Genomic DNA, 16,031 nt, shown 5'->3' with positions numbered 1-16,031 from the left:
AACAATGTACCCTGTTTATTTACTGAAATGCACTAGAAACATGTGCAGAACTGGTAATTATTAATCATCTTCAGTAACAAATATGACTCAAGTTCACCTTCATATAATTAATAGAGCATGTAGTTAGCTTTAACATCTTACTTTATTCGAAATAGCAAGAAGGAATAAAAAGAAAGAGCTGAACCACAGATGTGGTTCACTGAAGTGCTGGCTTGGACTAAATGTGCCTATTACCCACAGCAGCAGCATTTCTCATACGTGTCCAAACTATGGCCAGATTCACTCTCCATTAAAAACCGAGTTCTCAAAACTAAACTTTTTAATGTGAATAAAATTTTAGACCTGTAAAAGCAGTCCAAAGAATTCCTACATACTCTTCGTTCAGGTTCCCCGAATAAAATCCAAGTTTTAGAGCTTGATAACTTGCTTAGAGTTGGGATAGTTGGTGGTGGTATCCAAACTCCTTATGACTCCTTATTGCATGCCTTTCAGTTTTACAGATAAAAGTACTTTCAATATGCATAGAAATAGTTGTTTTACAACAAATTTTGCAAGTGATTCTGTTGTGAAAAATCTTTTTTTTTTTGAGAGTCATAATGTATGTCCCCAAATTTCCCTTGAGCCAGACAGAGTCCTGGGCTAGATGGGCCACAGTTTGGATCTAGAATGCTATTTCCTGTCTCCTTACTAATTGTGTAACATCTAAAGGATGTTAAATTGTGTCAGCAACTTTTACATTTGAGTCTAGCATCAGATGGCTCTTTTTAATTATGGTCAAACATGGGGTTTTGAGTCCTATCAATGCACTGCGTTGGCCAACATGTTCGTTTGGGGTTTTTTCATAAGATGGCTCTAATAGCGCCTTGTTGTCTTTAACTTCATTTGAAACCATTTTGTTAGACTGTATTGTGACAGCTGTCGTATCAGCATGCATTTAAAAACAACTTATCAAAATTGGTGAATTTGGGGGACTTCCCTGGTGGCACAGTGGTTAAGACTCCGTGCTCCCAATGCAGGGGGCCCATTGTAAGAAAAGGTATTTCTTACAATGGAAACTGCAAATGTAGATTCACATTTTTTTTTTTTTTTGCGGTACGTGGGCCTCTCACTGCTGTGGCCTCTCCCGTTGCGGGGCACAGGCTCCGGACGCGCAGGCTCAGCGGCCATGGCTCACGAGCCCAGCCGCTCCGCGGCATGTGGGATCCTCCCGGACTGGGGCACGAACCCACGTCCCCTGAGTCGGCAGGCGGACTCTCAACCACTGAGCCACCAGGGAAGCCCAGATTCACATTTTTCAAGTTTTATTCTGAAGGGAAAAACTGGATAAAGTGTAATGCTTTTGTACAGTAAATTAAAAAACTGTCCCATCTGAAAATACCAGTGGAATGCCACTTCAAAAACTAAAACTGACAAATCATAAATCAGCGGGTGGACTACTGTATTTCTATTATAAAATGATTAAAGGCCCCTTTAAATGGAGAGCCCCCTTAGGGCATCTCAGTATTTGTTTATAGATCATTAACTACTTGACAGTGAGACTGGGGAGGGGGCATAAAGACTCACAGCTAAAGTGCTAAGAGTCACTGTCGGTTGAAGATCAGCAGCAAAGCCAAAATATCTTAGGAATTTGATATGAAAATGTAATTTCTGCTACAAAAATGTTGTATGCTATTCATGAATGAATCTGTTAGTAAAACAAGGCTCACTTTATGAAGCTGAGACCATAATTATGACCCATATGACAAGGTGAATTTACTTGGCCATGTTTTCAAATGCTTTCCCCAAACGCTGACTACATATTATTAAGATTGTAACATTGAAAACATGCCCAGGAAATGGATTGTGTTATCTACCAGCATAAATCATTAGCTGGTTTCAAAAAGTCACAAATATGTCTCCTTGCTACTGGATTCTAGCATCCATGTCAGAATAGCATAGAAATATTTCCTAATGAAAAGCTCACTGAAAGCTGGGAGGCCAGAATTTTGATTCTTGTTTCTGGTATATGATCTTGGATAAGTTTCTTTCCTATTCTGTAGTTTAATTTCTCCAGCTATCAAAATTAAAATTAAAACCACTGACCCTGAATATTATGATTTCCTTTCTTCAACATCCCTCAAACACACTAATTGTACTCACTTTACCCACTTTTTTTCCCACTTATTCAACAAATAGAGTACCTACCATATGCCAAGTTACTAGGTGCTGGGATCACAAAGGTTAATAAAACAGACATAAACCTCTGGCCTTAGAAAGTTTACATTCCAGTGGAGGGGAGAACTTGAGAGTACTTTAGACACAAGATGCTTTTGGATGAGATTTCTGTACCCACTTTGTTCACAATAAAATGTTTTACCAGAGTAATTCTTCTTGCCACTCTTTGTAACAGCAGCCCCAGCTGCCAGCCGACTGCCTGGGGGCTTTCAGAACATCAATCAGTTCCACAGAAGGACTCAAAAAGATCTAGATAAGAATACAGCAGTTCCTTCCTTTCCTAATAACTCCTGCCATAACCCAGTACTTCTATGAGGATAATTTTGCATAAAGCCAATGTATATTGTCCTTGCCAGGGCACACATAAGGATACAGGAATGGAGCAGCAAGCACTGTTTGCCACTGATGGGAATAGGGAGAACGAAGGAGCATTCTTCCAGCTATAGGGGGAACTCATGCCACTTCCTCTGGTGCTGAGCTGGGCTTAGAGGGCACTGAGCCATTAAGTAGATTTGGGTTCCTAGGAGACTCAGGATGGTGGTTCTTTGAAGTATCTGTTTTTAAGTTCTAAAACATGCTGGAATATGAATTGGGGCAGCAGCAACTCCATGGTCCTCCTTTTCTTGAACCAAAAATCCTAAAGCTTCAAACTGGAAATTGTAAATGAAATCCTAAGTGTAAATATTTCTATCCCTTCTAAATAATTCCTTTATCTTTTACCAACATGCTGACATATGCACCTAGTATCTTGCCCTTAATTCTCCTGAGAATAGCAGTGAATTAAAATCCCCATGCCTACCCTATTTTCTTTTAAATCACACTATTAGAAATATGTGAGCAAATCAGGATCTCACAGTAAGGTTGTCAAAACAACATGAGAAAAAAGATGCTATATATGTACAAGGTCATGTTTCGGTCATGTCCACTATATATGTTCTCTATACGTATTTCTTAATAAACGTGAATAACAGGATGTGTTATTATGTAATACTACCTGCAGAACTCATTGTTTTTTTCAAACTTTTTATTGAAGTATAATATACATGCAGAAAAGGGCACATATCATCTGTATTCAGTACTTTACAAACTGAATACACCCATTTAACTAGAATCTAGATCAAGAAAGAGAATAATCCATAGGTTCATCAATTATAACCAATGTACCACTCTGGTGGGGGATGCTGATAATGGGGGAGGCTATGCATGTGTGGGGCAGGGGATTCATGAGAAATATCTGTACCTTCCTCTTAATTTTTCTGTGAGTCTAAAACCACTCTTAAAAAATTGCTTTTAAAAAAAGTGTAGAAATAAAAGAATGTTTTGAAAAACAGAGAATAATCCCAGTCCCGCAGAAGTCACCACATACTCCTCCTACTAACTGCCTCTCCACTCCAAGAGTGATTGCTATCCCCCTTCTAACAGCATAGATGAGTTTAGGCCAGTTTCTATACTTTATGTAAATGAAATCGTACAGTAAGTTCTTTAGTGTCTGCATTCTTCCACTCTTCCTCATGTTTGTGAGATCCATGCATGTTGTGTGCGACTGTAGAGCATTCTTTCTTGTTGCTGTAGTATTCCATTGTGTGAATATGCCACAATTTGTGTATATGCTCTACTACTGCTAGGCATTTGAGTAATTTCCTGGTTAAGTATTACAAATATGAGTAGTGCTGCTATGAATATTCTAGTACATGTCTTTTGAAAAACATATGCACGCAATTTCTGTTGGGAATTGCTAAGGACTGAATGTTTGTGCCCCCTCAAAATATGCTGAATATGCTGAAGCCCTAATACCCAAAGTGACTGTATTTGGTGATAGGGCCTCATGCAGGAGGAGGTGATAGGGGTTAAATGAAGTCCTAAAGGTGGGACTCATAATAGGGCTAGTGCCCTCATTAGAAAAGAAAGAGTCAGACACAGAGCTCGCTCTGTCTACCATGGGAGGATACAGCAAGAAGAAAATACAAGCCAAGAAGAGAACTCTCTCCAGGAACCCAACTGGCTGGCACCTGATCTTGGACACCCCAGTCCCCAGAACTGTAAGAAATTTCTGTGGTTGGCTAAACACAGTCTGTGGCATTTTGTTATGGCAGCCTGAGCACACTAATATAAATATATACCTACAAGTGGTATGGCTGGGTCATAAGGTATGCATGTATTCAGCTTTAATTTAAACTGCCAAAAAATTTTCCAAAGTGGTTGCCAGCGATGCATAAAAGTTCTGACTGCTGCATATCCTCACCAACGCTTAATACTTTCTATCTTTTCTAATTTAGCCACTCTAGTGGGTGTGTAATATGTAAGGTAATATATATTTTAATTCCCATTTCTCATATGATTAGTGAAACAAAGCACTTTTTCACATTATTAAACATCTGGATGTTCTCCTTTGTGAAGAGTCCATTCAAATATTTTGTCCACCTTTCTATTGGATTATTTTTTTAACGATTTGTTCTAGATACCAAATGCTTTGTCAGATATATGTATTACAGATATTTCTCCCACTCTTTGGATTACATTTTCACTCTCTTAATAGTGCCTTTTAATGAACAGAAATTTTTAATTTTAATATATTCCAAACTATCAACTTTGTAGAACTCATTTTTAACATGTTCTGAACATCTACAAGGTCCTAGGTGCCTTTAAACAAAACCAAAACAAATTCCCTTCTTTCTAGGAGCAGCATGATACACCCATGCACATGTTAAAAGCTGTACACGGTAGCACTATTGATAGCTATTTTTAAGGGCTTCCTTCTAAGGGATACGCCATTTCTCCATGCTTTGTGGAAAACTAAGTATTCGTGTATTTAATGCATTTAATTCTTAATTACTGGACACAATATTTTTGAACATTGACTCAGGCTTTTGAATGCCAACTTCTAAGCCCCTTTGTTTCATGACCATGAAGAATTAGAACTGAAAAGAAAATCAAGCATCTGATCTGAGTTGTAGGTTTTTTGAGAAATTATTTTATTTCAACTATGGAAGGAGTACCATAAAATCTTAAAGTTAGAAGAGATATCTAGATGTCATGTTCTCCAGCTCTGTATCTTTAGGTTAGGGTAATATTTCATTCAAACACTCTTGAAAACCTGGGTGTGGTCCAACATCTATCAGAAATCTTTGGAAGAACTTCCTACCTTAGAATAGAAAAGAGAGATAATCAAAGAGCCTTGGATTAGAGAAACCCTCATCACTGCTGAGGTTTTTCCAAGACAGGGTCTTGCAACAGAAATCCTTCAGCCTTTTCCCAAGCTTTCATAAGACAACGCAGTGAAACCTATGTAAATATCTGCTTCTCTTTATCAGTAGTTTTACATTATATGCTACAGAAACTAGGGCTTCTCAGACAGAATTCAGAGGTTCCCCACATGTTTGATTCAAATTTCATTTTTTAAAAAATAGATTTTTATATTGCCAAAGGAGAGATAATGTCAATTTTTTTAACATATTGCAAACTGCCCATGCATTAATTTGAGGTTAAGTCATTTCAGTGTAGATCTCAGAATTAATCTCCTCCTGCCATCTCTAACTGAAGCACATACCCAAGATTTCAAGATGAATCATTTAAAAACCACTCTTATCTGTATCCACTTCTCCGAAGGGATCAGGATTTTCTTGATAGTATGCAACCAAAACAAAGGAATAAGAAATAAACTGTTCTGAGGCTGCTATAGCAGCAACTGTTGTCAATAGCCCCCAACTTCAAAAAATTTTGAGCGTGAAACAGCAGGATCGGGACTTCCCTGGTGGTCCAGTGGTAAAGAATCCATCTTCCAATGCAGGGGACACGGGTTTGATCCCTGGTTGGGGAACTAAGATCCCACATGCCGCAGGGGCAATTAATACCGCACGCCACAACTACTGAGCTCGCATACCTCAATGAGAGAGCCTGCGGGCCGCAAACTACAGAGCCCCTGCGCTCTGGAGCCCACGCGCCTCAACTAGAAAGAGAAAACCCACACGGCCATAACTAGAGAGAAGCCCACGTGCCGCAACAAAAAGATCTCGCGTGCCGCAACTAAGACCTGACGCAGCCAAAAAATTAAGAAAAAAAAAATCAACTTAAAAAAAAAAGATTAAAGAAAAACCAAACCAAGCAAACAAAAAAATCCCGCAGGGTCAAGAGTCCAGTGGCATGGGGCCAGCCACGGCATCCCAACCATACTAATTCCTGTTGGTCTTACCTATGTCTTTGCCGGCCAGTCTCTCTTGATTCCTTCCCATTACTAAGCTTGGTTCTGCAGACGTCCTATTTATTATTTTAGCTATCCAATTTCCTTCCAATAAATTCCTTTTCTGCTAAAAACAAAACAAGCAAAATAAAAACCCAAGACAACAACAAACTAGACTCATTTTAAAAACTTAACTTTAATGTTAAGTTTTTGCACTTATAAATGTTTAGTAATAAAACACAAGTTTTCATAGGTTGGGGTTCTATGACAGATTTTGTTTGAAAAAGGACTCCAGTGCTTTTAAAAATTTAATTTGAAATCACAGTATTGAATCACCTCCCTGACTTGTCTTAGCCTCCCTTCAGCCATTTCTGCACAAATCTAACTACATCGTGCTTCCCCCTAAAATCTTTCAAAATTTAATAGGGAATCCTATAAAGTTTAAATTATTTGCATGACTACAAGGCTCCTGAAATGACTTAACCCTACAAGATTTGGCACATGGTTATGGGTGCTCAATCATTGCTTGTTGTAGGAATCAATAAAAACTGGAGAATGTAAGAGCTAGCTACACTATCCTACATTCTCCTACACTATCCTACTCATATCCTACATGAGTCTTCAACAACAATAACAGCAACTGTTATATGGTGTTTACACGTGTCTCATTTACATACAGTACTTTCCAAACACATCTTATTTATGTATCGTTTCTCCAAACATGAATTTAGGACATGTAAGAGGAAATGCTTCTTTAGAAAGCAGATGTATGTAAGTTATTACCTCAAGAGGCTGCAAAATTTGAGAAAAGGTTTTCCTAAAGTACGAGATTTGATAATGAGTGACAGGATTAAGGTTTAAAACTAAAAGACTCCTGGTCTGGCGTTCACCAGACTCTTAGGAAGGAGGTGGTGGTGCACACTGCATGAAGAGACGTAGGACTTTCTAAGAAATAAACTTTTTCTGTTGAGATATCTGGGACTTATTTTAAACAACACGACAGCGGGGATCTGAATACAAAAGTGCTCCCCGACGTTACCAGCCACTGCAAATCTGGGGACTTGACTTTTAACTCGCTTCCCTGAGGACACCTTCTCAAGGGTTTCCTCAACACCACCAACCAAGGATTGCACTTGAGCCTGCGGCTTGGAAGAGAGATACGGGTGTGAGTTTTGCCACTCAGTAGGGTGGTTAAGTTATTTAATTGTTTTAAAGCTTAATTTTCCTCTTACCTAAACTGATAATACTCGCGAAGCCCGCCCTCAACCCTCCTCAGGGTTATTAATGAGTTCACGAGGTCCTCGGTCATGTTTTCACTACCTCCTCAGCGAGAGTGCCTCCGATTGCCCGCCCGCGCCCCGCTCCACTCTCCCTAGGAAGCCGCGGGACCTTTGTGCGCACGCGCCGCCGCGCCCGGGGGCGGGGGGGTCTCGCACACTCGCGCGGCGCCCATTGGGCGTACCTGCCGCACGCCCGAGGAGCGAGCGAGGGCTCGCGCTCCTTCGGCCCCGCCCCCAGCGGCGCGCGCCCCTACGGCGGCCAGGGGGCGGGGGACGCGGGCAAAGCCGGTTATGGAGGCCCTGCGGAGGGCCCATGAGGCCGTGCTCTGGCTGCTGCTGTGCCGGCCCTGGGCCTTGGGCGCCGCCTCCCGCCCGAAGCCCCGCGCCTCGGAGGTGCTGACGCGCCACCTGCTGCAGCGGCGCTTGCCGCACTGGACCTCCTTCTGCGTGCCCTACAGCGCCGTCCGCAACGACCAGTTCGGCCTCTCGCACTTCAACTGGCCCGTGCAGGGCGCCAACTACCACGTCCTGCGCACCGGCTGCTTCCCCTTCATCAAGTACCACTGCTCCAAGGCCCCCTGGCACGACCTGGCCCGGCAGAACCGGTTCTTCACGGCGCTCAAGGTTATCAACCTCGGTGAGTGGCCCGGGCCGGTGAAGCATGTCGCGCCGACGATGGCCCCACTGTTTGCAAAGCACGCTGACAAACGCTCTGGCTCCGAGGCCGAGCCCCCGGCCCTAGGTCAGACCGCGCCGGCCCTGGGAGACCTGCCCCGGCCCCGTGCAGGCTCGCCCGGGCGCACGCGCTCGCCACGCTTCGCCCAGTGTTGGCGTCCCACCCACTCTGCAGCCTTCCAGCTCCGGCCCTGGCCCTGGGCTTCTGTATTCCCCCGCCCGGCAGGTGCCTGTCAGGGCTAAGTTGTTGCTCCTGAATCGTACCCCGGAAAGTGGGGCTTATCGACATGCCTGTACTTAGGGACCACCGTGCATCACCCCGGGGAGAGAGCATTCCATCCTCGCTACCCTGCAGCTCTTAACTAGAAGGACCCCTACATTGGGCAGTGAGAAGAAGGGTGTAGGCCCCTGGAAAGTGGCTCTTAAGTTTTTAAAAAATGCCTAATTGCATGGCAGGACTCGTTCCCATGAACACCACTTTGTGGGTGCGTTCATATTATAAAAACTGGAACTACTTTTTTGAAGTTTCTTTGTTCTCTTTATATGAAACCCCAGCAAGTTTGTTTTACTAAAAGCACTAAAGATTTTCACCAGTGATGCTAGGCCTAAAAGATATTTAAAAGACTACCTCTTTAATATTGGTATGTTTTCATGGAATATTCTAACTCTGAGAGTGTTAACTCTTGCTGGATGTTTATTATCTTTTGGTTAATGACCGAAGAGGCGTGAACGTTGACATGAGTGCATCTTTTATATTTTCTAGGTCAGTGAAAAATAGGCCTCAGGATGTTTGGAACCTATTCATATAGCTGATATCAAATTAATCCATATTTCAGTAATTCAGAATCTAGATGTACAAGCTGACCCACGTTACCCAACCAGTTTTTTGAACCAGAATTAAAGCTAAACGCCTATGCAGCTGCACTATTACTATATAGCCTGATAGTTTCTTAAATTTAAATGTGGTAGGTGTATTTTTGCTTATAATAACTCCCATATGGCAGTCATGGGATTTTGGAGCCATTGCTCCACTGGGACTTTCTTGGGTTCAGTCCATTAAGGAGAAGATTATTCAGCAATGTGTAATCCTTTAAAAAATATGTCTTATTATTTGGCTGATGAACTATATAGAGCATGCCTACTAACTTCGAGGTTGATGCAAAGAAGTTGAGGAGTGTAGTGACTCAGAAAATTCAATTCAAAGTTATTTGGAGGGACTGGAGTGATGACTAGATTCAAGAAGAATATGTTTATTTTAGCATTTTTAGAATTAAATCATTCTTCCCAAATGTAGAGTAATAGGTTAGGAAAAGCATAACTGGAGGGTTATAGGTAAACCATGAGCCCAATGCCTTTTTTAAAAAAGTTTTCACCATTTAAAACCTAACACTTTAAGAACAGCTTAATGATTAGAGGCTTCTCTTTTTAGGTAGAAAGAAATCCAAAGAAAAATAGGATGCCCAGAGCATTCTCACACAGAAAAGTAGTAAAACCTTTTGAAGAAAGAAACAGCAGCTGTAGTTTTTTTTTAATGTGAAAGAGAAAGCTGAATAGTGATTTAATGGTCTTTTGAAAATTCTAAAAATTCTGTTTAAAAGAGAATAAGAGTTTTAAGTTAAACAAAAAGGAAAACTTTTTGCACAAGCATGCTTGAATACAAATTAGCTTATACTAATAAAGGGAGTTATTTTTTTCTGGATTTTTTATTTTAAGAGTATTAACCAATTTGATAATGTTAATATTGTATTTTTGTCTTAGGGTAGGGAATTAGATAATAGGATTTTTTCCCTATTCTATGTTGTGCAGTTGCCCCTCTGGATCATCAAGTACATATTCTATTTAAAAATACTTAGAATTTTATTCTTCTTCTTTCCTTTCAAATTAGTAATTATCAAAGTAGTTCATTTTTCCATTTTGTAAATAATAAAGATTTCTCTTTTACCCATTGGTTCCCTTTCTCTTTTACCCATCTGTTCCCTTTCTCTACCTTCCTTTCAATGGAAGCTGACATTTTACTGATGGTTTACTAGTCTGGGTATCCTGCTGGGAAGTAGATTGAGATTTAAGAAAAGCAGTTTACCATTGGAATGAATGGGTAATTGGAGACTTGCTACAAAGTTCTAATTTTTTTAAAGTGCTTAATTTGACAGTGGTTTACCTACTGTTCAGCTGACTCAAAATGAATTATTGTTCAAAGAACTGACTTGCACATTCATTTTGATGTTATGATACGTTTCAGACAGTCTGGAAAAAATTTAATTTTTCATCAAACCGTACAGACTTTACAGCATTTGTGCTGTAAAGAAAATTATGGGGTTTTTTAGTGTGTAAATTATATATGTGGCTAATCTTCCCATTTCGTGTATTAGCCTGACTGCATTAAATAAGTGGACTACAGGATAAAAAAAAAAATTAGAGAATTTCTGACTCCTACATTACATCTCCACCCCCTATCAAATAGCATGAATGATAATGGTTCCTAGTTGTTTCTTAATAAGAGATAATGTAGTTATTAAGTTAGTAATCCTTGATCAGTCCTCCATTTTAGCTGAAAAAATATTGACCATTTGTGTGATTTTTTTTTAAAGTATCAGTATTTTAATTGAAAACTGTGATAAATACTGTAAAACAAAACTTTCAGTGTCACCATCCATTTCTTAACTGTAAGTCCTTAGCATTGGTTTAAAAGTCATATTTTATGTATTTTGCTATCAGTATATTTGGAAAATGTATAATTATTTCTAGAGCCTGTTTTTCTTTCTCACTCTGTTTTCAGCTTTTGAAGTTGTGATACCATATTTTAAATTTATTTTTTATTTCAGCTGCTCCCTCTACTCTTCACTCGCTTCTGCCTGCCCTGTTCTCGTTCTCTTGTCCACTCCCCCACTCCACGCCACTACTTGCCTTTTTTTTTTTTTTTTTTTTTGCGGTACGCGGGCCTCTCACTGCTGTGGCCTCTCCCGTTGCGGGGCACAGGCTCCGGACGCGCAGGCTCAATGGCCGTGGCTCACGGGCCCAGCCGCTCCGCGGCATGTGGGATCTTCCCGGACCGGGACACGAACCCGTGTCCCCTGCATCGGCAGGCGGACTCTCAACCACTGCGCCACCAGGGAAGCCCTACTTGCCTTTTTATTTCCTTTTGGTTGAATGATTTATAAATAGCTTTATGATGCTAGTTTTTGTGAATTTTTTGTGACGTTCCCTTGAGGCATTTAGAGATTTGGGGGGAGGTATTACCAAGGCAAAGAAGGCAATATACTGTAAAAAGTTGCATAGGAATTCCAGGGAACCCTGTGAAAGTAACAAGCTGTGACCCAGTATATTCCTAAAAATAGAGAGGCGCCAGTCTGAATGGGCATTTTTGCCTCTCTCATTGCCAACTAGTGATGCTTCTCCTGATTAATCTCTGGCATCACAGTGGCTGGAATGCAGCTTCAGGGAATAAGCAAAAAGTAGTCCAATGAACTTATACACTCAAAAAGAACATAACACAGCAAATATACTCTTGCAGAAAAATAAGAAAAAAATTTAACAATATGATTAGTCCTGAGCATGTGTTGATTTCCCTCTTATCTAGAAAGAAAGTGATTTTCCAGTTGCACAGCTCTCCTTTAAAATTGTTATTTTCTGTCCAGCTCATACCCAGGAACAATAATATTTGTGCAGACTATACAATATTTGTTATTGATTCATGTGCCTGTGGTTTTATACATATGTTTTTTAATATGTTAATAATAGTCATGGATTAAATAAGTGTCTTACAAAAAAATAGGAATTGTGAAAGTTTGCTTTGTGTCCAGTTTAGTGTCATGTGTATATGAGTGCTTAATCCATATCTCTGGCTAGTATATATTTAGTTTCATGTATCACAAATGGCAACTAATCACAAATGGAAATATTCCAAAGAAGAAATATATTATTGCAGTCTATTATGTACCTATTTCAAATAGGTTGAAGCAAGATTTTCAAATCAGTTGTAAAAATATTAATGGGATTGTTTCTTTCTCATGTTTGTTATTATACTAAAATCTTCCTTACAGTTAGGTTTTGCCTTAGATTTTGAAGACAGCTTTTTGACCCAGTTTCTTTTAAGTTGTACAAGAAATTATTTTAGCCATCGGTATTACTGTCCAACTTAAAAGCACAATAAAGATGACCTAGTAATTTAAGCTCAAGGCCAATCATCAGGAGCATCTACAACTAAATTAATGACACTTCTCTGTTTGCTTATTTGTGAAAAGAATATAGAATTACTTCATAATTATTTGGAGGTAATGAATTAATGTTTGTAAAGTACTTTGAATTACAGTTTACATCAGCTTTATCTATAGTTTTTTAAATCTCTAGGCTTACACAATTGTTACTATGTTCCACAAACATAGATGAAATTGACCTTTTAGATTGAGTCAGTGTATACTCATTTTTGTAACTTTATAATTTCTTGATGTTGCTGAAGAGTGCTATGTGATTTATACCATGACAAATATATGAGTACATGATTAATAGCTATTGATTTCACAAGTAACATATTCATTTGTTTTCTAGGTATTCCAACTTTATTATATGGACTTGGCTCCTGGTTATTTGCTAGAGTCACAGAGACTGTGCACACCAGTTATGGACCAATAACAGTTTATTTTCTAAATAAAGAAGATGAAGGTGCCATGTACTGAAAGTATGCACTGGAGGATGAAAATATCAGTAGATTTTCTCATGTGTATGTGCAATATTTATTTTTGATCCTTTAAAATAAAACTTTGCAAACACCTTTTTCTTTCTACGGTGTCTGGTTCTTTAAGATGAATCATTGCCCTCAAGAGGCAAAGCTTTTCATATTAATACATTGTTATATATTGCATACTCTGTTTAGCCAATGGGAACTACAAACACATAACGCTTATATGAATTTTTTCCTATAACTAGGTTAAACTAGAGATAAAAAATGATTATAACTTATAGATTCTGTAGTTATGTATTAACAATTTAAATCAACTCTTTGAAAATATAGATACCCCACAAGGAAGGGGAAAAAATCTTTAACATTGGGAAAAGAAGTAGAGAATTTTAGGATATATGATAGAGATAATATAATATCATTGGCAAATCCAAAGTTGATGAGAATTCTAACTGCAATCTGAAATTGAAGCCATTCAACTGTCAGGATTTTCAATGGAAATGTATTACAGCCCTTGTGCCATTTACCTGTATGAGAGGTGTGGGTGTAATGTTGAAACTTCTTATTACCTAAAGAATCCAATACCATACTACTTTTTAAAAAATGTAATAACAACTCTAGGTAATGTAAATGCAGCAAGAAGCATGAAATTAAGACTGATTAAAAGTTAAAATGGCATGCCAATAAAGCTGTAAGAACAATTAAAATCTAGAAAGACCCAGAAAAAATAAATTTGGTAACTGTTTAAAAAAGCAACTAGCTGAAATGGTACGTATCCATCCATAGACTTATTGGCGATGGAAAGTGGGCTGAAATTTTAAAGACCTGATGGCGGTTTTGCATTCGAATTTTATTAAGTTAATTGCATTTTTTAAAGCAAAGTCATTAAAAAAAATTTATCCTTGGGGGTAGTTACAGAAAACCCAGAGGAATGGTAAATTTCAGAAATTTGGAGTAATTTAGGGAGAACTAAGAACTATTTAATTTCTAAACCAATGGGTGTTTAAGATTTATGATCTCTCCCATAATTACAAACATGCATTATATATCATTTATGTTAATGTGTTGCTGATGCTCTGCAACGTTTACACAGTTTTGTAGCAAAATATTTTATAGAATTCAATCTAACCAACGTTTGGGTGCCTACTTCTGGCAAATCAGTAGGGAAGGTGAGTGGAAGTGATTGAGGTGAAAGCACTGGAATAATGAAGTGACACAAACTGGCTTCGTTAAAGGTAGTCATTTTAAGTGAGCTACAGAGTGAACTGTTCTTCAAATATATGTAGTGTTCACTTGTCTAACAGCAATTCTAAATAACCTTTTAATCAAAGAAGTACTTATGCCAATATATTTAGTCCAGAAGAATATACTTGACACTAGTTAAGTGAATGGCTTATGCAAAGGAGATAGTGTTACATTAAGCTTCATTAATAATAAAACTGACTATTAGCATTTTGCAAGGAAGGCTAGAACTGATTTCCTCTGTAATGGGCAAAGTTAAATAACTATAGCTCATAAGTTTTAAGTCAAATACTGCTCATTCATTGCTCCTGATCTTGTCAATACTTGCTGTAAAGGTTTGGTCCCAACACAAGGCTGATAAAATGGTTTTTATCAGACCATAAATAACAGCTTTTCAGTAGAGTTGCACTTCTTTTCACACTGGCCTGTTTGATTTCTGATCATTTGTACTGCTGACTGTGCTTACCTGTTTTTCAATAGCTACAATCGGGGTGACTTCTTGTCCATATGGTGATAGGTAAGTCTCCTTGGAGAACATCTTTGACAAACTACCCTATTGATCTCTGTAATTCTCTGCTGCTTGCAGCATTAAATAGAGCCTTGATTTCTTGTCTGATGTGCTCACTGTGTAACAATTAAGTAAATGTAATATTTTCTTGTATTACATGAAAATCAATAGACCTCTTGCTCTCATGAAGTTGATCATGGTAAAGGATGAACTCAACAATGGCTGAGGGCATGGTTCAAATATTTAAAATATCATTCCTTGGATTTATGAAGTCTTGTAGTGAACTGTTTAGTCTGAAAAAATTCTTCTCATTGAACAGCAGTGGTTCAAGTTTTTTCTTTAAAGTTGGATATTACATCAAAGGATTGTGGCCTAAAAAGGATAAAATATAAATGCTGGAGGCAGGAGATTGATTCTATTTTTAGCAACAGTGCTATCTTACTTTTTGACCTCAGGCTAATAACTACTCCTTTGTATCTTAGTTTTTTCCACCTGTAATCTAAGAAGGACAAAACAAGAAACCTTTCTGCCTTAAAATGTATCATGAATGTGCTTGTAAGCAAATGTCCGTTTTACCTTAATTTCAGAAAAGCTGGTTTTGTAATCCTCATTCTTGTGTTCCATATATATTTAAGTTTAAAAGACTTCATCAATAAAAGGAATTTTTAAATAAGTGAGAGGAAGGGAGGAGGAGACACAATGAAGGCAGTTTGTGCGAGTGTGCCTGTGCGCATGCTGGTTATGCCTGAGATGGCAAGGAGGGTTCTAAGTGGACCCAGCCCTTCTGGATAGCAGGAGTTTTCTTAGTTGACGAAACAGACAGCTTTTCTGCCTACACTTCTTTAATGGGATTTTTAGTCTTCAAAATAATCCAGGCAACTATTTTTTGAATGAAGATGAAGTTTTATTTTAGTTTAAAATCTTGCATCTCTTCTATTGTTATTTCTATACAAATCAATTATCAAGTGTTGGAAGAAGTTTCTAGTCAAAATTCATAGTTCCTGTATAAGTTGTGAACCACCATAAAGATGCAGTAACAGAGTTGGGACCAAGAAAGAGGTTGCTAATTAAAAAAAAAAAAAATCCCTAGTTTCTCAGTGCTAATGGCTTAACATACCAAATTGTACAAATAGTTATAAGTTCATTCATCATACATATTTGGCCACTAATATTTTGCTTATTGTTGACCAGTAAAAATGGAAACAATTAAAAGCCATGTGTATTTCTTTTAAAATGTACATTTTATTTTGTCATTTATAT

The 16,031-nt window shown here is 38.5% G+C and overlaps 1 protein-coding gene across 1 annotated transcript; it reads left to right on the top strand.

The window, feature by feature from the left end:
* Positions 1-7,873: 7,873 nt before the first annotated feature.
* C2H15orf61 (chromosome 2 C15orf61 homolog) lies at positions 7,874-13,116 on the top strand. Its single transcript, XM_030875184.3, has 2 exons — positions 7,874-8,308; positions 12,892-13,116. Exons 1-2 carry the CDS (start codon positions 7,963-7,965, stop codon positions 13,017-13,019), a joined length of 474 nt encoding a protein of 157 aa, XP_030731044.1. The 5' UTR covers positions 7,874-7,962; the 3' UTR covers positions 13,020-13,116.
* The last annotated feature ends 2,915 nt before the right edge of the window (positions 13,117-16,031 follow it).

This window comes from Globicephala melas, chromosome 2 (genome assembly GCF_963455315.2).
Source record: "Globicephala melas chromosome 2, mGloMel1.2, whole genome shotgun sequence".
NCBI lineage: Eukaryota > Metazoa > Chordata > Mammalia > Artiodactyla > Delphinidae > Globicephala > Globicephala melas.
The sequence above is the reverse complement of the archived record's forward strand: the minus strand, read 5'-3'. Positions and strand labels throughout refer to the sequence as shown.

Excerpts from the sequence above, each read along its gene's own strand:
- C2H15orf61 (XM_030875184.3), top strand. The coding sequence starts at position 7,963 with ATGGAGGCCCTGCGGAGGGCCCATGAGGCCGTGCTCTGGCTGCTGCTG. Across the intron at positions 8,309-12,891 it reads GCTCAAGGTTATCAACCTCG|GTATTCCAACTTTATTATAT; the intron begins GTGAGTGGCCCG and ends TTTGTTTTCTAG.